The 23,550-nt window shown below is 47.1% G+C and overlaps 1 protein-coding gene across 4 annotated transcripts in view; it reads right to left on the reverse strand.

Moving 5' to 3' along the window:
• The window catches only part of svep1 (sushi, von Willebrand factor type A, EGF and pentraxin domain containing 1), a 225,490-nt gene that overhangs the window by 173,363 nt on the left and 28,577 nt on the right, over positions 1-23,550 (reverse strand). For all 4 annotated transcript variants that reach the window (XR_005461542.1, XM_038804133.1, XM_038804134.1 and 1 more), the window contains exon 3: positions 22,907-23,083. Coding sequence is in view for 3 of the 4 variants with exons in the window: in XM_038804133.1 (XP_038660061.1) it covers positions 22,907-23,083 (177 nt within the window). In the remaining variant the exon portion in view is untranslated. The remainder of the gene's footprint in view (positions 1-22,906; positions 23,084-23,550) is intronic.

Consider the following 23,550-nt stretch of genomic DNA (forward strand, 5'->3'; position numbering starts at 1 on the left):
ATACCCGTAACCCAACAACCCCCCCTTAACCTTACTTTTATTAGGACACTACGGGCAATTTAGCATGGCCAATCCACCTAACCCGCACATTTTTGGACTGTGGGGGGGAAACCGGAGCACCCGGAGGAAACCCACGCACACGGGGAGGACGTGCAGACTCCACACAGACAGTGACCCAGCCGGGAATCGAACCTGGGACCCTGGAGCTGTGAAGCATTTATGCTAACCACCATGCTACCCTGCTGCCCCTAATTTTTGCACCTGCTAGTTATTTTGGGAAACAATGGTCATTTACTTTGGAAATTAAATGAGGGGGGAAAAATGTTTAAAACTTTTAAATGATGACCACCACTGGGAACTTCTGCGGAATTTCCCAAGCATCCACATATGAATGCATCCAGGATCTCACGGACAGCCATTTTTGCAAACACCGACAATTTTGTCAACGTCAACAGAGATCAAGCAAGCAAGGATGCATGAGGACTGGGCTTCTGATATTTATATTTGTTCCACAGGTGCAGGCTGCCGTTGATTGTACTTATACGGCTATAAAATCTCCCTGGTAACAGGTAGTCCACTACGTCAACCGAAAAGTCTACCACTTGATCAATGTACAGTTGGTGTTCACCCATACCAAAAGTGTAATGCAAGCTTGTGCCACATGTCCAGGAAGCACCCACGGCTCATACATCCATAGTAGGTCTCAGATCTCTCAAATCGTTTAAGAGGCCACACAGGTCACAGGGTTGGCTCCTCGGTAGGAAGGCTACCTGCAAATGATATGGCCGGTGACACCTAGTGTGATGGCCTCAGATTCCTGCTAAGAGCGGGTATAATGAGGCTCATGCCGCAAGTGGACATTGGAGGTAAATTCAAAATATGGTTCCGATGGCTGGACAGATCTGGTTGCATGCTCCCCATAGTGTGTCATGCATTATCATTGGTTGCTATATGTTATACAACCTGGTACTGCAAAAGGGGCAGGAGGACTTGTCAGATGAAGAGATGAAATGAAAAATGAAATGAAAATCGTTTATTGTCACAAGTAGGCTTCAAATGAAGTTACTGTGAAAAGCCCCGAGTCGCCACATTCCGGTGCCTGTCCGGGGAGGTTGATACGGGAATCGAACCGTGCTGCTGGTCTGCTTTCAAAGCCAGCGATTTAGCCCTGTGCTAAACAGTCCCTAGATGGAGCCCCAGATGGAGGAGCTGTTCATCATGTAGAGAGATACATTTGCAAAGGTATTACAGAGAGGTGAAAAATGGTACAGTAATTTTTATGCAGGTGTTGAATTGTCCAAATCTAGACTGGGGTGACAGTAGTATAAAGGGCAGAGAGGGAGAGGAGTCCTTAGCGTGCGTTCAGGAAAAGTCTCTTCCGCAGCGTGTTTCCAGTCCAATGAGGAAGCAGGAACCGCTAGACCTGGTTCTTGGAAATGTGCTGAGTAGATCAAATCGATCAAATGAGGACAGTGATCATTGTATCATACGCTTTCAGCTGACTATGGAAAAGGACAACGAACAGTCCAGGGTAAGAAAAATGAATTGGTGAAAAGCCAACTTCAGTGGGGCAAGAACAAATCTGGGCTGACTAAATTGGCACCAAAGGCTGGCAGGGAGAATGGTGGCTGTTCAATGGGCTACCTTCAATGACGAGATGATTCGGGAACTGTCAAGGTATATCCCCTCAAATGGGAAAGGTAGAGCAAACAAATCCTGAGCTCGCTGCGAGGCAAAAGGGACAGAAATTATGATAAATCAGCAAATGCATGCTTATCATAGAGCAGAAGGAGGCCATTTGGCCCATCGAGTCTGCACCGGGCCTTGGAAAGAGCACCCTACTCCACCCTATCCCCATCACCCAGGAACCCCACTTAACCTTTTTGGACACTAAGGGGTAATTTAGCATGGCCCATCCACCTAACCTGCACATCTTTGGACTGTGGGAGGAAACCGGAGCACCCGGAGGAAACCCACGCAGACAAGGGGAGAACGTGCAGACTCCGCACAGACAGTGACCCAAGCCGGGAATCGAACCTGGGACCCTGGAGCTGTGAAGCAACTGTGCTAACCCCTGTGCTGCCCACATGACAGATGTCGGATAGAAAACACAACTGAGAACCAAGTTGAATGTAGATGGTTCAGAGGGGAAGCGAAGAGCAAGTAAGAGAAGCAAAGTGGGAGTATGAAGAGAAACTGGCAGCCAACATAAACGGGATTCCCAACGTCTTCCATATGCATATAAATAGTAAAAAGGCGGCAAAAGGAGGAACAGAGTCAATTGGGGACCAAAGGGGGATTTACACATTGAGACGGAGGGCACAGTTGAGGTACTAAATCAATACTTTGTATCTGTCTCTACAAAGGAAAAAGATGATGAGTTTAACAACTATAATAATTCGACCTTCCTTAGACTCCTGGAGGACTGGAGCTTTGCAAACATTTAAAAAAATAAATTTAGAGTACCCAATTCATTTTTTCCAATTAAGGGGCAATTTAGTGTGGCCAATCCACCTACCCTGCACATTTTTGGGTTGTGGAGGTGAAACCCACGGAAACACGGGGAGAATGTGCAAACTCCACACGGACAGTGACCCAGAGCCGGGATCGAACCTGGGACCTTGCCGTCGTGAGGCAGCAGTGCTAACCCACTGCGCTGCCATGCTGCCCTATGAGCTCTGCAAACATTAACCTGTGTTCAGAAAAGACAAGCCCAGCAACTACAGGTCAGTCAGTTTAACTTCAGTGGTGGAGAGACTTCCAGAAACAATAATTCAGGACAAAATTCATAATTATTAATTAATATTAACTACTGGAAGGTTCATTAGAAAAGCCGGCTTGGATTTCTTGAGGCAAAACCATGTTGACCTCACTTTCTGGAGTTTTCTGAAGAAATGACAGGAAAGGTTGATGAGGTCAGTGGTGTTGATGAGCTGGACAGGAACTTCCAAAAGATGCCTGACATAGTGCCGCACAACAGACTTGTGAGCAAAGCTATAGCTCGTGGAATAAAGTCGCAACATGGGCGTGGAATTGGCTGGGTGGCAGAAGACGGAGGATGATGGTTGTCATAATATTAACTCACACACATCATGAAGTAAAGACAGGCAGTGATAGACACCCAGGTGAGCCAATCAACACACAGGACAGAACACAACCAATCACTAGACAGAACACTAGAGGGGGGCTTCCTACTATAAAACCCATGATGCATCAGCACTCTGCCTCTTTCCACTGGTGACAACTGTAGTGACAGTCAGGGTGTAAATATCAGTTAGCACCTTCTACACGTGGCTCAGGGCTAGTCTGGTCTAGTTAGTTAGAGTTAGCACACTTAGAGCAGTAGAGTGTTAACCCACAGCAAGTTGTGTGCCTTGTTACAGAAGTTCAATAAATCGTATTGAGCCGACGTCTAAGTTTGGTGTCGGCTTTCCAGTCCAACTGCATCCAGTTGCAGTCCGTGTTACCCCAGGGTCAATAACACGACAATGGTTAATGGATCTTTTTCAGGCTGGAGGAAGGTTTGTATTGGAATTCTCCAGGGCTCTGTATTGGGACCCTTGCTCTTTCTGAGATATATTAATGACCTAGACCTCGCTGCACAGGGGACAATTTCAAAGTTTGCAGATAATAGGAAATTTGGAAGCATTGGGAACTGTGAGGAGGATGGTCAAAGAATCATAGACAAGTTAATGGAGAGGGTGGACAGGTGGCAGATAAAAAACAGTGAAGAAAAATATGAGGTGATTCATTTTGGTCGGAAGAACATGGAGATAATATAAAATAAGGGGGATAACTCTACAGAGTGTGCAGGAGCAGAAGGCCCTGGGTGTACACCTGGATAGTTCCTTGAAGATGGCAGGACAGGTTGTAATAGTGGTTAATAAAGCATACAGCATCCTGGGCTTTATTCATAGGGTCACAGAGTAGAAGAGCAAGGAGGTTATGTCGGATTTGTATAAGTCGCTTGTTCAGCCTCAACTTAAGCATTGCACCCAGCTAAGAAGGGCTTGGAGGCATTAGTGAGGGTGCAGAAAAGATTCACAAAAATAGTTCCAGGAATGAGGAACTTCAATTATGAGGATAGATTGGAGACTGTTTTCCTTAGACAAAAGAAGAGAGGAGATTTGATTATAAGTATTCAAAATCATGAGGCGTCTGGACGGAGTAGACAGGGAGAAACTGTTCCCATTGGTAGGAGGATCCAGAATGGGAAGACACAGAGCAAAAGCGATCCGAGTTGAAACGTCTTTACTCGGCGAGGGGTTGAGGTTTGGAATGCACGGCCTGAAAGTGTGGTGGGTGGAGGCAGGGTCAATCAGGACATTTAGAAGGGAGTTAGGCTGTTATCCAAAAAGGAAGAATGTGCAGGATTACAGGGAGGAGGAAGTTAAATGGCACAAAGTGATTTGCTCATTTGGGAGCTGGTGCGGACAAACATGGCCTCCTTGTGGTGGTATGATTTGCATAGCTGTCTGCCATTGGTGCAGAACACTGGCTTACCATTGGCCCTGGTCGGTCATGTGCCTCTCGACCGATTGGTTGAGACCAGTCATGTGACGACTCTCTGATTGGCCGAGAGGCTGAGTTAACCCCGCCTCCAGAGCGAGGTATAAATACCCAGAACGCCCGGCGGTCGTCCATTTACTGTAGTCGACTGCAGGGCTAACTTCTAGCTTATTAAAGCCTAACTTTTGTACAGCAACTCGTCTCGCGTTCGATTGATGGTTCATCACTCCTTCTGCACTGTAACAATTCTGTGATTGATACTCAGATTGAATGGCCTGACAGCTATAGAGAAAGATTCTCCTCTCCTGTTTGCACTGGGTTTATGATGGTGACGGTGTTGGGTAATAAACTAGGCCAGGAATCGTTGATGCTGTCATCCTGACTCAGCAGAAGGTTCACATCCAAGCAGTTCACATTCAAACATGGTTCAGATATTCAAATGACTTGGTAATGATCGGTGATCTCAGACAATTGTTTATTTTCTGAAAGCTGAAAGTCGCCCAAATCCCTGAGGACCGTAGGCTGCTCTCCCCCTTTTTGGGAGAGAGCGCTGGCTGGTGGTGATTTAACGGGAGGGCCACCACTCCTCTGGTGAGGGGCAAGGTTGAGAGGACATGTACAACCTCAGTCAGTACGGGAATTGGCGTTTCTCCACATCATGGACCAGCCAACTGGGCTAATGAATGTATTTGAAATATTTCAGAGCAATGCAGAGATGACATCAATTTATGGGTGTGCAATGGATTTATTTACAAGGGTTTAAAAATATCTCTGCACTAACAAAATGAGTGCATTCATGATTTGATTTGATTTGATTTGATTTGATTTATTGTCACGTGTACCGAAGTACAGTGAAACTTATTTTTCTGCGGCCGAGGAACGTACACAGTACGTATATAATAGATGCAAGAATAATCAACAGGGAACATTGACAAATGGAACATCAACAAAACAGTGATTGGTTACAGTGCGGAACAAGGGGCCAAACATGAGCAAGAGCAGCATAAGGCGTCGTAAGTAGCGTTCTTACATGGAACAGATCAGTCCGAGGGAGAGTCATTGAGGAGTCTTGTAGCTGTGGGGAAGAAGCTGTTCCTATGTCTGGATGTGCGAGTCCAGACTTCTGTACCTTCTGACTGATGGAAGGGTCTGGAAGAAGGCAAAGCCTGGGTGGGAGGGGTCTTTAACAACGCTGTCTACTGTCCTGAGGCAGCGGGAGGTGTAGACAGAATCAATGTGGGGGTGGCAAGCTTGTGTGATGCGTTGGGCTGAGTTCACCACAGTCTGCAGTTTCTTGCGATCTTGGACCGAGCAGTTGCCATACCAGGCTGTGATGCAGCTGGATAGGATGCTCTCTATCGCACATCTGTAGAAGTTTGTGAGAGTTGATGCAGACATGCCAAATTTCTTTAGCTTCCGCAGGAAGTAGAGACATTGTTCAGCTTTCTTGACTGTTGCATCAACGTGACTGGACCAGGACAGACTGTTGGTGATGGTGACCCCCAGGAACCTAAAGCTATCGACCATCTCCACTTCGGAGCCATTGATGCAGACGGGAGTGTGTGTCGTGCTGCGCTTCCTGAAGTCGATGATCAGTTCCTTGGTCTTTCCAACATTTAGAGAGAGGTTGTTTTCGGTGCATCCAAGTGATTTATCTCCCTCTTGTCGTCTGAATGCTTATCCTAGCTCTAGCTTCCAGCTCTTTCTGTACAGTATGCTCTGCTTCCACATCTAGGCTTGACAAACCAAGCACAGTGAGCATAGATCAGTAAACAGACTCATGCAGAGGAAGTAAACCATTGACCACTGCTCTTATCAAGTCCCGAGTTAAAACTAAGAGGTCACCCATCACATGAATTCATCACATCACTTCCAGTATATCTGCTAGCTATGGTTTCGTGACTATGGTTCTTACCTATAAATCAGAAGATTGTGCGTTCAAGACCCACTCGAGATACTTGAGCACAAAAATCTTGGCTAACACTCCAGTGCAATTCTAAGGGGGTCTTTAGGATGTGATGCTATATTGAGGTCCTATCTGCTCCCATTCCGGTGAATACACAAGATCTCACGACACCGTTTAGTGGGTTTTCCTGGCCAATATCCATCACTCAGTCAGGATCAAACTATCTGGTCATTATTGCATATCTAGTTTGACCAGTTAGACCTCAGCTGGAATATTGTGTTCAGTTCTGGGTGCCACACTGTAGGAAGAATGGGAACGCATTGGCGAGAGTGAAGAAGAGGTTTACAACAATGGTTGCAGGGATGAGAAATATCAGTTATGAGGACAGATTGGAGAGATTGTGACTGTTCTCCTTGGAGAGCAGAAGGCCAAGAGGAGATTTGATAGAGATGTTCAAAATCACGAGGGGCTGGACAGAGTTGACGGGGAGAAACTGTTCCCTCTCGTAAAAGGATCAAAAAAACGAGAGGGGCACAGATTTAAAGCGATTTGCAAAAGAAGCAAATGCGATGTGAGGAGAAAACGTCGTCACACAGAGTGTTTGGAGTCTGGATTTCACTGCCTGGAAGTGTGGTGGAGGCAGGTTCAATCGAGGCATTCAAGAGGGCATTAGATGATAACGTGGATAGAAACAATGCACAGGGTTGCGGGGGGGAAAGGCAGTGAGGGGAACGGCACTCAGTCGCGATGCTCGACACGATGGGTTGATGGTCTCTTTCTTCACCATTATACTTCTGTGATTCTGTGGGATCTTGCTGTTCGAAAATTGCCCACCACATTCCATACATCACAACGGTGACTGTACTTCATTGGCAATAAAACACTTTGGGACATCCTGAGGTTGTGAAAGGTGAACTGATTGGTTACTCCCACTTTCATTCTTACGAAAAGTGGAAGCAGCAAAAAGCAGGGCTGCACGAGAGGCCGGAATTGGGGGAGCGCAGAGATCTCGGGGGTTACTAAATGGGGTGAGGCCATGCAGGGATTTGAAAACAGGGGTGAGAATTTCCAAATGGAAAGTTAGCGATGGTTTTAGTGCTGATGGAGAGGGAAATTCGATAGAGAGAAAACCAGGCTTAAACGTGGATGATCTCAGCATTGATGAAGATCACGAAGCACAGTCTGCACGCTCTCCAGGATCAGGCAACTTTTGGTCGAAAACGTTTTCTCCGGAAACTGCGGGTAACTGACATGTGTAACTGCAGTTACCTGCAGATCCAACCAAGGAACACATCCGCCAACTCAACAGACTGATCAAGATCTTCGATCCAGACTTTCAGAGCACCCTACGTGCTCTCATCCTACATACTCCCTGCGTTGGAGATCTCTACTGCCTCCCGAAAATACACAAGGCAATGGGACCCTGTGTGAGAACCTCTCTAGCTACATCGAAGGCATCTTGAAACCCATCGTACAAGGAACGCCCAGCTTCTGTCGTGACACGATGGACTTCCTACAGAAACTCAGCACCCATGGACCAGTTGAACCAGGAACATTCCTCGTCACAATGGATGTCTCGGCACTCTACACCAGCATCCCCCATGACGACGGCATTGCCGCAACAGCCTCAGTCCTCAACACCGACAACTGCCAACCTCCAGACGCCACTCTGCAACTCATCCGCTTCATTCTGAACGTCTTCACCATCGACAAGTACTTCAGCCCGTCGCACGGAACAGCCATGGGGACCAACTTCGCACCTCAATATGCCAACATCTTCATTCATAAGTTTGAACAAGACTTCCTCACCGCACAGGACCTTCAACCAATTTTATACACCAGATACATCGATGACATTTTTTTCCTTTGGACCCACAGCGAAGAATCACTGAAACGACTACACGATGACATCAATAAGTTCCACCCCACCATCAGACTCACCATGGACTACTCTCCAAAATCAATTGCATTCTTGGACACACTCGTCTCCATCAAGAACGGCCACCTCAGCACTTTGCTTTACCGCAAGCCCACAGATAACCTCACGATGCTCCACTTCTCCAGTTTCGACCCTAAAGACATTAAAGAAGCCATCCCCTATGGACAAGCCCTCTGTACTCACAGGATCTGCTCAGATGAGGAGGAACGTAACAGACACCTACAGATGCTGAAAGATGCTCTCGTACGAACGGGATATGGCGCTCGACTCATCGATCAACAGTTCCAACGCGCCACAGCAAAAAAACCGCACCGACCTCCTCAGAAGACAAAAACGGGACACAACGGACAGAGTACCCTTCGTCGTCCAGTACTTTCCCGGAGCGGAGAAACTACGACATCTTCTTCGCAGCCTTCAACACGTCATCGATGAAGATGAACATCTTGCCAAGGTCATCCCCACACCCCCACTACTTGCCTTCAAACAACCGCGCAACCTCAAACAAACCATTGTTAGCAGAAAACTACCCAGCCTTCAGAACAGCGACCACGACACCACACAACCCTGCCAGGGCAATCGCTGCAAGACGTGCCAGATCATCGACATGGGTACCACCCTTACACGCGAGAACACCACCCACCAGGTACGCGGCACATACTCGTGCGACTCGGCCAACGTTGTCTACCTCATACGTTGCAGGAAAGGATGTCCCGAAGCGTGGTACATTGGTGAGACTATGCAGACGCTGTGACAACGAATGACCGGGTATCACGTGGCAATCACCAGGCAGGAATGTTCCCTTCCAGTCGGGGAACACTTCAGCAGTCAAGGGCATTCAGCCTCCGAGGCCTTTAGGACGCGCGACAACGCAGAATTGCCGAGCAGAAACTTATAGCCAAGTTTCGCACACATGAGTGCGGCCTCAACCGAGACCTTGGATTCATGTCGCATTACATTCATCCCCCACCATCAGGTCTGGGCTTGCAAAATCCTTCCAACTGTCCTGGCTTGGGATAATTCACACCTCTTTAACCTGGGGTTACCCCTACCTCTGGATCTGTAAAGACTTAATTACCTGAAAATGCTCTCTTTCAAAGCATTGTCTTGCATCTTTGACTTTGTCTAAATATATGTTTCTGGAACCCACCTCTTCATTCACCTGAAGAAGGAGCTGTGCTCCGAAAGCTAGTGTTTGAAACAAACCTGTTAGACTTTAACCTGGTGATGTAAGACTTCTTGCTGTGCTCACCCCAGTCCAACACCGGCATCTCCACATCATTTATATAAATACAAAGCTTTGAACCGACAGCACCAAGTGGAAGATAGTTCAGTGTTTGAGACTAACATATCTTTAGCCACTAACGTACCAGCGTGCCAATGCACTTACTTGGCATTGTTACGCTTCCTCAATCTTGGCATTACTCAGCAGAAACCGAGCTTTGGTTTGTTTGTGCAGCCTGAATTACTGTAAATATGTCAACATTCCGTATCTAAGTGCAAGAATTTTAAGTAGTTAATGTCAAGTATTGTTCGTTTGGAAAACTATCAACAGCATTATTCCAGCATAACAGAAAGGATGTTGATCATCAAAAGGAATTATCCACTTTTAAATAGACGACGACCAGCTTTCCACTTATACTTACTGACAGGAGAGAATGTGAGACGCGATAAGCCTATAGAATCTACAGTAAAGAAGGGGGGGCCATTGGGTCCATCAAGCCTGTGCCAGCTCTTTCCCCAGTAACCCTGCGCATTTTTCCCCTTCAAGTGTTTATTTTTGCTTCCACCTCCCTTCCAGCGAGTGTGTTCCAGATCACAACAACTCGCTGTGTAAACAATCCTCATCTGTCCTCTGGCCCTTAACCAACTGCTTTCAATCTGTATCCTTTAATTACTGGTCCTCCTACCACAGGAAACAATTTCTCCCTAACCACTCTGTCAAAATTCTTCATACAAGTCCAAATAATTGGAAAACGGAGACTAGTCTTTGAGGCTCAGGAGGGACTTACAAGGTTCTGGGACTTGATGTGCCTTCAAAGGGGCAGCACTGGCATGGTGGGCTGAATGGTCTCCTTCTGTGCTGCGAGCTCCTACCATTTTTATTTTGGATCCCATGCTCAATTTGAACACCTCTTTTAAAACTCCCCATCACCTTCCCTGCATTAAGCAAAATAATCCCAATTGCATCACATTGTCTGACAGGCTTGCACTGGGATTTTCCGGCCCTTCCAGCTGCCAGGGTCTTCAGGCCCGTCCGATGATGCAACGCAAATGGCCATGGACTTCAATGGGACTGGAAGATACCACCGCCAGTCAATGGCGACCCACCTCCACCAGGGGGAAACCCGCCTTGGAGAGGGTGGGTCTGTAAAATCCCAGTCACTGTCTCTACCATACTACATAACATTTATACCCCATAGACTCAGACAGACTAGCCAATCCATACTTCCAATGTTTAACAATGTAAGTGCATAGGTTGTGCGTGTCTGTGCACTTGTGTAGAGAATGACACGGGAATTTATTGTTTCGAATTCGTTCATGGGATGTGGGCATAGCAGACAAACGCATCTCGGCATCTGTTGCCTGGGCCTCTGCTTGAGTAGTCCAGTGATATGAAATGAAAATCGCTTATTGTCACGAGTAGGCTTCAATGAAGTTACTGTGAAAAGCCCCTAGTCGCCACATTCCGGCGCCTGTTCGGGGAGGCTGTTACGGGAATCGAACCGTGCACCTGGCCTGCTTGGCCTGCTTTAAAAGCTAGTGATTTAGCCCAGTGTGCTAAACCAGCCCCTCAAAGTAGAATAAATGAGAGTTGATGTTAAAGTCAACCCTGATCTAATTGAAAATCGCTTAATGAGTAGGCTTCAATGAAGTTACTAGTCACCACATTCCGGCACCTGTTCGGGGAGGCTGGTACGGGAATCGAACCGTGCTGCTGGCCTGCTTGGCCTGCTTTAAAAGCCAGTGATTTAGCCCAGTGAGCTAAACCAGCCCCTGATCTAATTAGCTCTAATTAGCTGATATTAGCTCTACAACACTGTCTCTAAAAATAAACGTATTTCCATTGATCCAACGTGTAATTATAACGCTCATTGTGGTGTTACGGCAGAATCTTTCAGGTTAAACACACGCACACACACACAAACATGTGCACATGCATATATAAACACGCATTCACACGGACACCCACACACACTTTCACCCTCTCTAAACCCAAGCCCGTTCAAACATCTGCTTCCATTTAAACATCCTTTTTCGATCTCTCCATGGTCTCGTTCCTCATAATTTTTCTAATTGTCTCCAGCTCCACAAACCGTCGGGATCGCCGCAATGCTCCCATTCTGGCTGCTTGTGTATTCTTGATTTTCATCACGCCGCCAATGGTGGCCACGTCCTGACCTGCTCCCACCCTAAACTCTGAAAATCCCTCCCTAAACCTTCCCATCTCTCTCCCTCCCTGTCCTCCTTTTAGACTCTCTTTCACATTTACCTCTTTGATCAAGTATTGGACCCTAATATTTCCTTGTCGAATCTCTACAGTGCAGGAGGAGGACATTTGGCCCATCGCATCGACACCAACCCTGTGAAAGAGCACCCTACCTAGCCCCACATCCCTGCCAATCCCCGTAACCCCACCTAACCTGCACGTCTTTGGACACAAAGGGGCAATTTATCACGGCCAATCTACCTAACCTGCACGTCTTTGGACTATGGGAGGAAACCGGAGCACCCGGAGGAATAATAATAATAATCTTTAGTAGTATCACAAGTCAGCTTACATTAACGCTGCAATTTAAAAAAAAAATAAATTTAGATTACCCAATTATTTTTTCCAATTAAGGGGCAATTTAGCATGGCCAATCCACCTACTCTGCACATTTTTGGGTTGTGGGGGCGAAACCCGCGCAGAGACGGGGAGAATGTGCAAACTCCACACGGACAGTGACCCAGAGCTGGGATCGAACCTGGGACCTCAGCGCCGTGAGGCTATTGTGCTAACCACTAGGCCACCGTGCTGCCCTACATTAACGCTGCAATGAAGTTACTGTGAAAAGCCCCTAGTCGCCACACTCCGGCGCCTGTTCGGGTACACAGAGGGAGAATTCAGAATGTCCAATTCATCTAACAGCACGTCTTTCGGGACTTTGTGCGAGGAAACCGGAGCGCCCGGAGGAAACCCACGCAGACACGGGGAGAACGTGCAGACTCCGCACAGACAGTGACCCAAGGCCAGAATTGGGTTATATTGAGAATCTTTAAACTATCAGCAGTTCTGGTGTACACAGCAGCACACGGTACCCACACCAATCTGGAATGTTTGGGACCAAGTAATGACTGGATTTTGGAATTTTCTGGATTACAGAATGACACATTAGAATGTCTAACCACGGGTTTGTGTGAATATAAATATGTACCTGAAGCTTAAAATGGTGCTGAAACATTATACAGCAGTATCAAAATGGTTTTGCTTATCCGAGTAAACTGTATCTTTCATGGACTGCACTAAAATGATACCATGAGTTGCTTCAGTCTGCTCAACAAGTATTCTGGATAACTGGTGTTTCCAAACTATAGATTTCCAGACTGGAGAGGTTACAATGTACTATACCTCTCGGCGGGATTCTCCGACCCCCTGCCGGGTCTGAGAATCCCCAGGGGGGTGGGAGGGCGGTGCGATTCACGCCCCACCCCTTCGCTGCCGGCTGGAGAGGCGGCAACCCCTCCGCCGTCCACCTAGCCCCCGAAAATGCGGAGAATTACGCACTTTCGGGGGCTGTTGACGCCGGAGTGGTTGGCACCGGTTTTACCGCCGGCGTTGGGACTTAGTCCCCAGAAGGGAGAATCCTGGTTACTTGTTTCACACTTTTGAACTTGCCCATCTTTAGAAGCGAGACTATCATTGCAGACGTGCCACACTGCAGTTGGATCCTCCTTCCAGCGATGGCGCTGTCGTACCCCAGCTTCAAACTGCAGTGAAGCCTCTTCAGCTCCAATTGGTGCTTTCCAATTTTCTCCAGCTTTTAACTACAGAAACTCCAGGTCAATAAGGCAAATGCAAGGCAGTGGCAGAATGGGTAATCGCAGCAAGCTGAGTATATATTAGATTATATATCCACCGACAAATCAGATTCTATTCATAGCAAAAGAAAAGGGGAATGTGAGGAACATGGATTTAACAACAAAATATGATTTAATGCGGTGAGTCACATCGATGGAGGGAGAAGAGTACTCAATTGATGATGTGGTCAGAATCAGAAGTTACAATATAATGCTGTTTTCCTTTATCGGCCTATCTCTGTAGCCTCCCGCAGTACTGCTGGATCTCTGCACTCCTCCAATTCTGGCCACATTGCCCATTCCAAACTTCCACTGTCCCTCGCTTCCATTATCCCACCAATGCCAGTTGTGTCGTTGGCCCTAAACTCTGGAATACCCTCCCTAAACCTTTTATCCTCTCTCTCCTGGTCTGCCTCTTCCTTAGACGCTGCTTAAACTCTACCTCTTTGACCATGCTTTTGGCCCGAATAATAGCTCATGTGGCAACGTGCGCCATGGGACATTTTAGTACGTTAAAGGCACTATATAAACGCAACTTCTTGTTGTTAACGCCTTGCACTACGACTGCCTGGGAGACAAATCGGCATCCATATTTTACAATCGGAGATTTGAAATGGTTTACATGCCTTTCAGAATGTACGCTGCCTCGTTTCACGATATTCCAGGAATCCGAGACAAAACACACCATCCTGAAGTCTAAATGGATTGGGAACATCTGCCGGAAGTTACACTACAGTTTAATGGTTTGGCAGCCAGGGGCAAAAGGCTGGCAATTTCAGTAAACGAGCTGGAGTAGAAGCGCACAAACTCGAAGTCGTTAGGGAATAGAAAAAAATAACACCGCAGTCAAACATGGTGTGTAACCATTTGAATGCTGGATCAGCTCAAACCACAAACAGACAAAGAGCAGGATATTGTATGGCCATGTTTACCTGGCGTCAGGCTAATGTCTTGTCAGGTTTTATTTTGATCCCGTGACTTGGGAATGAATACAATTTAGTACGCTGGTTTGAACAACACAGTCCAAAGACGTGCAGGTTCGGTGGATTGGCCACGATAAATTGCCCTTAGTGACCAAAAAGGTTAGGAGGGGTTATTGGGTTACAGGGATAGGGTGGAAGTGTGGGCTTAAGTGGGTCGGTGCAGACTTGATGGGCCGAATGGCCTCCTTCTGCACCGTATGTTCTATGATTCTATGAACACACTTCTTGATTGCGAGAAATCAATAATAAATCGCAGTCACATGAGCAAGTTTTCAATTACTTCCTAAATATCTGCACTGCATTTGCATCAGGTGAGCTGTGTATGAATTGATTTATTATTCGAAAGTCCCAAATAAGAATGATACTAATAATTTACTGGAGAGATAGCAACGTCACTGGCTCAGTTATTCAGAGGTCCAGGCTAATGCTTTGGAACATGGGTTTGAATCTCTGGTGGAATTTAAGTTTCATAGAATTTACAGTGCAGAAGGAGGCCATTCGGCCCATCGAGTCTGCACCGGCCGAAGCCCACACCTCCACCCTAAATGTAATGAATAAATCTGGAATATATAGCTTGTTTCAGTAATGGTGACCGTGAAACTATCGTCAATTATCATAAAAACCCATCTGGTTCACCAATGTCCTTTAGGGAAGGAAATCTGCCATCCTTACCCGGTCTGGCCTACATGTGACTCCAGACCCACAGCAACGTGGTCGAATCCTAATCTTCTGGTCGCGCCGAAGTCGGCCCTTTGCGGCGGGTTCCCCGGAGGCCAGGCGAGCAGGCCACAGAAACGGACAGAGACTATCCCGTGTGAGGGATGAATATTGCTTCACCCAATAAACGTTCAAACAAGAAGACTACACTGGACTGTGCCTTCCAAAATCTTACAGGTTAGTGGACTGGGTCAGGAATATATTCTGAAGAAGATATTTAAATTCTTGTTGGCTGTTTTCTATGTACGTCCCTGTATTTTTCTGCTTCTGTACAGTCATGGTTGTCAGAATAAATCTGGCTGCCGCGATTAACCTGACAGATGTAGCAGGCACAATTGCAAGCTTCCGATGTATCATTATGAAAGAGTAATTATCAATCTTGAGGTAGGCTGGATTCACTGGTGGCCTGCGTAGATGCCGAAGGAAGTGGCAGTGATATAAAGCACACTACGAAACTAGATAAGTACATAAGGGAGAAGGAACTAGAAAAACTCGCTGTGTGAAAGGGTGGTGGAGGCAGAGACACTCATTACCTTTAAGAAGTACCTTTAAGAAGATGTGCACTTGCAATCCTCGGGCATACAAGGCGATGGGCCAATGCGGGGAAATGAGATTAGGATAGTTGGTGGTTATTTTTGACTGGCGCAGACTCAATGGGCCGAAGGGCCTTTTCTGTGCTGTAAGACTCTAGGACTCTAATTGCTATTCAGAATGTCTCACATTTTGGCATTTCTCACGATGACATGATATGGGGCCCAGCAACAGAGGCGGTATTTACAAATCCTTTCTGAATATCTGAAAGACATGGATATAGCAGCTGGGCAGACAGGAACATAGGAACAGGAAGAGGCCATTCAGCCCCTCAAGCCTGTTCTACCATTCAATTAAATCATGTCTGATCGGTATATTAACTCCAACTACCCATCTTTATCCATAACCTTAACGCTCCTTGCCTAACGCAAAGCTTTCAATCTCAATTTGACATTTTAAAGTGACTTCCAGGACAAAGCAGTCCATTTAATTGGCGCCCCACTCACTATCTTAAATGAGAGCTTTAGTGACGCAGTGGGCTGTACCCCTGCCCCGGAGACAGAGGGCACGATTCTCTGGCCTTGTTGCACTCTCGTTCAAGGCGGTTCCTCATGGTCCTCACCATCGTGTCGATGCCCTCAGTGATGCTCCTCAGTGAATGGGACATGTTCTGCAGCGCCTCGGCCATGCCCAATTGACAGCGGAACTTGCCCCGCAGAACCTGATCACGGTCAGCCTGGTACTGGGTAAAATTCCCCAGCGAGGCGGACATTCTGTCGACACCCTCAGCCATGGATGTCACCGACTGTACGACGCCTAGGACACCTTCACTATTGGCGCCGATGCATGTACCACCCCCTTCACCCCCCCACCTTCATGACCCCCCCATCCACTCTTTCATGGGCACTACCCCGACCTTTGGTAGTCCCACCCTGGCACCCCAGCACTGCCACCTAGGCACCCTGGCGTACTCAAAGAGTATAAAGAGAGACAGATGGAACACTGGATATGGTAGGAGGCAAGCAGAATTGCTGCATTCTGTAAATAAGCCTAGTATCAAAAGAGGTAGAATTTGCCTTGTTTTGTACTTGACCAACTGGCTTCGGGTTGGAATAACAGCAGTGAGTTCAACATTCTCAGCTCTGTTTGGGTTTCTTCTGAATTCCCGACAGGACTTCAGGCAGCTATCATATGTTGATAGCCCTTCTATCAAGGGAGAAGATGCTGGAATGGGATGATATGACGCAGGTTCAAACTAGAGAAGAGGACGTTTGGGAAGTTATGCTGAGTGCAAAGTATTCAACATATGGAATACGTTCCAGATCGAGGAATGCAGACACAACCCCCTGAATCAGATTGGATGTTAGAATGTGAGAGCATTAGGATCTCTCTATCAATCAAATAATCCAAACGTGCTCCCTTATTGATGATTATTCTTTTATATTGTGAGAAAGATCCAACTAAATGAAGTGAATACCCATGTCTTAAATCTAATAGATCGGGCAAAGGTAACTATAATACCACTCGTTTGACCAACACTGGCTCTTGGGTCTGGCAATGCTGCTATCTTAATATTTTTATCCCTGTTTTCAATTCCCTCTATGGCCTCCCTGCTGCATTCCCTCTGCTATCTCCGTATTGGATAAACACATGGATGTTAATGGAATAGTGTAGAAGGGCTTTAGATTGGTTTCACAGGTCGGCGCAACATCGAGGGCCGAAGGGCCTGTACTGCGCTGTAACGTTCTATTGTTCCGTAACCCCGTCCTGCCCCCCCAACCCTCCGGGTGTCCTGCGCTCATCCAATTCCGGCCTCTTGAGCTTTCCTCGTCTTCATCGCTCCACCGTGAATGGCCGTGCCTTCAGCTGCCTGGACACTAAGCTCTAATTCCCCCCCCCACCCCCCAAATAAAATCCCCCCCTCCTCTCGACATGGCACTCCCCCCTTTAAGAGCCTCCTTAAAATCTCGGAGTGGAATTCTCGGCCCCACATTAGGCAGGACTAGAAAATCCTGGCTGCCTGTCTTTGAACAGGGTTGTGGTCACCCAATGACTGGGACTTACCAGGCCCACCACGGTGGGTTGTCCCGCTGTGGAGGCAGCTCGCCATTAGGCGGCAGCGGTACCTTCCGTTCCAATGAAGCGGACGGCAATTTGTATGGGCCGCCCGTCCCGGTGCCGAGGAACCCGGGGCGGAGGCCGACTTTGGTGTGAATGGAGGTTCTCGCCCAATGTCTCCTCATGTGGCTAGATATCACATTTGTTTCGGATAACACCTCGGGATGTTTGACAATGTTAAAGGCGCTTGTGGTAGTATGACTAGGGGTATTACGGTACCTCAGAGGTGAGCTGCCATTGGTGCAGAGGACTCGCTGCCCATTGGCCCGGGTAGTCACGGGTCTCTCAGTCGATTGGCTGAGAGGTAGGTAGCTCCGCCTACAGGGCGGGATATAAGAACCCGTGTTCCCCGGCAGTCGGCCATTCTTCTGTACGTCGGCTGCCGGGCACACATCTTGTGCATTAAAGCCTTTTGTTTGGATCACATCTTCGCCTCGTGTCCAATTGATGGTGCATCAGTGTTATATAAATGTAAGTTGTTCATCTGTCAGTTTGAAACTCTCCAAATGTGCATCATCAGGTCTCGAGTTACACATTTTGGGGGTGGCTTCAGAATTCACAGTAATGTAACGATTCTGAAAAGTGCCTTCTTCATTTTTGAATCAGCCCTGGATACCGTAATAATGTCTGGCTTTATTGAGGCGAAAGACATTTCTTTCATCGGAACATGAGAAGCAGGAGAAGGAGTAGGCCTTGGAGCCCCCTGGGCCTGTCTAACAGTGCAAACTGAGAGTGGCGAATGGACAAGACAGATGGAAATGATAAACAGAAGGAATGTTTCCATGTAAGAAATGATTCAGTAATCCTGACCTGGAGATTGATAGCGTCCAGGCATTATCCTTCTGAAGCAGACTCCTCACTGAGCGTTAGATTCCAGTTCAATACCACAATAGCAAATTGCAACAGTGAAAGTTCAAGCCAGTGGGCTAATAAATCACATACACATCAGCATGGCGATCGGGGAATGGTCACTGTTAATCCTTGGTGAGCCACTGAGATTTTACCTCATTTTGAAGCCATCAAGCCTCAGGAGGTGTAATAAAGGTTAAGATGTTCACTCCTTCCCACTTTGCAATCACAACTGCTGACGGATGTTCAAACCCCTGAGCCAAACTCAACGGAGCCAATTCAAGACATGAACGCGAAGGACATTTTAAACTGTGCCCTGTATGTCGATGGGACGTGAAAACTTGTTGTGCAGCCACAGGAACGCCAATAGAGTTGGCGTTTCGATCATCTGCACTCATGGATGATTCTATCGCCGGAACGGTGTGAACGTTGGAGGCGGGGTGGGTGAGCATTAGGTGCTGGAGGATCAGGTGCTCAGGATCCAGATGATAGAGGGTGAGGACAACAGTCCGCCTGGTCTGAGCCAGCACAGCAGGGGTCTGGTCTCAATATGAGTGCGGGCAGTGGGAGAACAGGTTGGGTGAGCAGGGGAAATGGGAGTTATCAGGCTATTTGGGGGCTGTGGGGTCCACCAAAAAATCTATTAAGGACAAAACCTCTATCCTTTTAAACAGGGGATAAAGATCTCACATTGAAAGCAGCCAGAGAAACAAAATTATTGGCAATGAAGATGCCCTCAAGGAACAACTGGAGAGGAACCATCGCGTTGTTCCAATTTGAATGATCCTTTACAGTATGACAGACATTCCCACCAGGACGAGTAGCCGCCTCCCAGATCCAGGATCATTTTCAAGCAGATTCACTGGGAATTCTTGAATTTCCACCAATTTCCAGTGTGGATTTTTAACATTATGACAGACTAGATTATTTGAAATTACAAGCTTTCGGAGCGCTGCTCCTTCATCAGGCGAAGTGGAGGCAGATTCACAATCGCAGCATATATATATAAAATCGGAGAGACACATTTGCAAGATAATTACAGATTGGAATGTGAGGAATGGTTGGAATGTGAGTCTTTACAGGAACAGTGCGAGTGGGGTGAGTGATAATCACAGGTAATCGAGGTGTGAATTGTCTCAAAATCAGGACAGTTAGCAGGATTCTGCAAACCCGGGCAGTATGGTGGGCGTTACATGTAATGCGACGTGAACCCTAGATCCCAGTTGAGGCCGTCCTCATGCGTGCAGAACTTGGCGACCAGTTTCTGCTCGGCCATTCTGCGTTGTCGTGCGTCTTGAAAGCCGCCTTGGAGAATGTTTACCCGAAGATCGGAGGCCCAATATCCTTGACTGCTGAAGTGTTTCCCAACTGGAAGGGAACACTCTTACCGAGCGATTCTTGCACTTTAACCTGTTGTTGTGAGACTTCTTACTGTGCCCACCCCAGTCCAGCGCCGGCATCGTCACATCATTATGGCAGACGTCTGTAGTTCCACCACAGAACCAACCCAAGTCACGTTCCACCAGCAGCTGATTCAGCGACATGTTTTCTCGGTGAATGTTCTGCGCTGATAATTTTTTTTCTCTATTTAGGGGTTGGAGAGATTCAGATTTTGCAAAGAGGCAGACCAAATCAAGCAAACAGAGAGGTGGCTAATTTATATCATGACATCCCCGCAATATAGTTAAATCTCGCAAATAATTTAAAAGCCCCTAAAATTAGTTGTGAGCTCCTGGTTTTACATGCAAGGTCATTAATAAGTGACGTGTAAAGTTGTAACTTAATTGTATTATTAATAATATCTTGGACGTCATTCCTTCTGAAAAACTCATAGCACGAGCCAGCACTGCATGAATTACCTGATGAATTGTTCAGATTTTGGTTGGTATTCGGAGACTTTTAAGCTGCAGCAAAACCTTTCAGGAGTTCAATTTAAGTGGCCAAGTTCAGCACTTACCTTCTCTGAATAGATGATGTAGTATAACACATAACTATCTGCAGACTGTATCCACTAAATCAATCGTGTTTTATTCCCTCGATAACTGAATGTATTTCTCTGCTTCACCTGTACAGCAAACATTCCTTCGCAATAGATGAATAAATAGAGAAAGAAAGACTTTCATTTAAATAACGCTTTTCATTACCAATGGGTGTCTTAAAGCACTGAAGCATTTTGAAGGAGAGTCATTTGTTGCAATGTAGGAACATGACAGTCACCTGCGCACATTAAATATGCGCTAACAGCAATGTGATAATGACCTTTGATAATCTCTTTGTGTGATGCTGACTGAGGGATAATTATTGGCCAGGACACCAGGGACAAGTTCCCCCCTCAGGTCCTGGAATGGGATTTGAACCCGCAACCTTGTGAAATGTGGAATTAGAGGGGAGGAATAGGATGGAGAGCAGCCCACAGCTCTTGGTGGACATAGCACCCGAAGCAAACACTCCCGGCTTCCGGCGCGTTTAACAATTTTTCAGTGAAAATTGATGTTCTCAACCATGGAACAAGCCAGCATGCCATGAGGCTAGGCTTCTTTCAAACAATTGTCCGGTGCAGCACTGGGGCTGGTTTAGCTCACTGGGCTAAATCGCTGGCTTTTAAAGCAGACCAAGCAGGCCAGCAGCACGGTTCGATTCCCGTACCAGCCTCCCCGGACAGGCGCCGGAATGTGGCGACTAGGGGCTTTTCACAGTGACTTCATTGAAGCCTACTCGTGACAATAAGCGATTTTCATTTTTCATTTCATTTCACTAAAGAATTGGGGCAAAGCAACACGTTAAGGAACAATTCGCTTGGAAGTCACAAAAGGGTTGCAACAAGCCATTTGATCAGGTTGGGCTATCACCTAAAGTTAGTTGAGCTCCATTGGATCACGTCACTCGACCATCAGAATACCCACAAGTTCATAAGATATAGGAGCAGAATTAGGCCATTTGGCCCATCGAGTCTGCTCCGCCATTCGATCATGGCTAATCTCATCCTGGCCTTAACTCCATCGTCCTAGCCGTTCTCCATAACCCTTCAACCCATTACCAATGAAAAATCTGTCTTACTCCTCCTTAAATTTACTCTCTGTCCCAGCATCCACCACACTCTGGGGTAGCAAATTCACGACCCTTTGGGAGAAGTAGTTTGTCCTCATCTCCATTTTAAATTTGCTACCCCTTATCTTGAGACTATGACCTCTTGTTCTCGAACGCCCCACAAGCATCCGCTCCACGTCTACTTTAGCCATACCGTTTATCATCGTGTATACCTCTATTTGATCTCCCCTCATTCTTCAAAACTGTTCAATCTCTCTTCATCAGTCACCATGGGTGTGTGGAAGTATGACTAGGGGTATTACGGTACCTGAGAGTGTGAGTTGCCATTGGTGTGGTGTTGTGCGAAGACTCACTGCCCATTGGCCCAGGTAAGTCATGTGCCTCTCAGCCGATTGGCTGAGAGGTAGGTAGCTCCGCCTACGAGGGTGGTGTATAAGAACCCGTGTTCCCCGGCAGTCTGCCATTCTTCTGTACGTCTGCTGCCGGGTCCACTTCTTGTGTATTAAAGCCTATCATAGATGTCATAGAACAGTACAGCACAGAACAGGCCCTTCGGCCCTCAATGTTGTGCCGAGCCATGATCACCCTACTCAACCCACGTATCCACCCTATACCCGTAACCCAACAACCCCCCCCCCCCCCCCTTAACCTTACTTTTATTAGGACACTACGGGCAATTTAGCATGGCCAATCCACCTAACCTGCACATCTTTGGACTGTGGGAGGAAACCGGAGCACCCGGAGGAAACCCACGCACACAGGGGGAGGACGTGCAGACTCCACACAGACAGTGACCCAGCCGGGAATCGAACCTGGGACCCTGGAGCTGTGAAGCATTTATGCTAACCACCATGCTACCCTGCTGCCCTAATCGTTTGGACTTTATCTACGTTTCGTGTCCATTGATTGTGCATCAGGGTGCAAAACAATTAGCATTTCACTGTTTTTAATAGGAGACTAAAAAGATAGAAGCCAGTGATTTACTGTTTTCCAGAGTGTATAGAACATTAAAATCTCTTTTTCTACAATCTTCAGGAGAATCGATACAGGTTTCCAATGATGCCCTCATTGACCTGTGTCATAGCGTGAGCTGGAAGTAATCATTTCTGAAGAGTATGAAATGATTATTTCCAGCACATGCTCATTGAATTAAATAGGCCATGAGTTTACATACAGCGTGATAATTCTCCCGCGACTTCCCAAACAAATGGAAGTGATTGGAAGCCCTGAGGACATGGATGTTCCTACCTGTGCATTCATGCTGCAGTCCCTTCCCGTAGTAGCCTTGCTCACAGATGCACTCATACTGGCCTGTGTTGGTACCACACTTGCAGCTCGCCATCTCATCGCAACAGTCGTGGCCCACATCGCAGAGGAATGAACAGCGGCCTCGGTCCTCTTGGATGTAGTCACCAGAGGGAAGATCTGTAAAGAAGGAACAACGCACCTCATTCTCACATCTGGAAAGAATCCGATCGCCATCATTTGTTTCAGTGATTTTCCTGAAGAGAACATCCTGTAGCTCCTTTCACGCCCTCAGTTGCCACGAGCGTTGCCGAACCTGGATGGTCTATCTGCTCTGGAGCGGAGACCAAACTGCGACATTCCTTCACATCAACTCAATGGCTGGTTCTCTGGCCTCTGAGTCAAAGATTGTTGTGGAGGCTTGAGCACAACATCTAGGATAGTCCGCCTGCAGAACTGAGGGAGTGCTGCATAGTCTGAGTTGCTCTTGGCTGTCATGTTGAAGCACGACCTGCCCCCTCAGACACAATGTCAAAGGTCGCGACATATTGCAGCAACAAAGTACTATTGAAATGTAGTCACTGTGGCAATGTAGGAAAGGCAGCAACTAATTGCGCACAGCAAGATCCCACAAACAGCAATGCAAT

This window comes from Scyliorhinus canicula, chromosome 8, assembly GCF_902713615.1.
Source record: "Scyliorhinus canicula chromosome 8, sScyCan1.1, whole genome shotgun sequence".
In the NCBI taxonomy this organism is placed as follows: domain Eukaryota; kingdom Metazoa; phylum Chordata; class Chondrichthyes; order Carcharhiniformes; family Scyliorhinidae; genus Scyliorhinus; species Scyliorhinus canicula.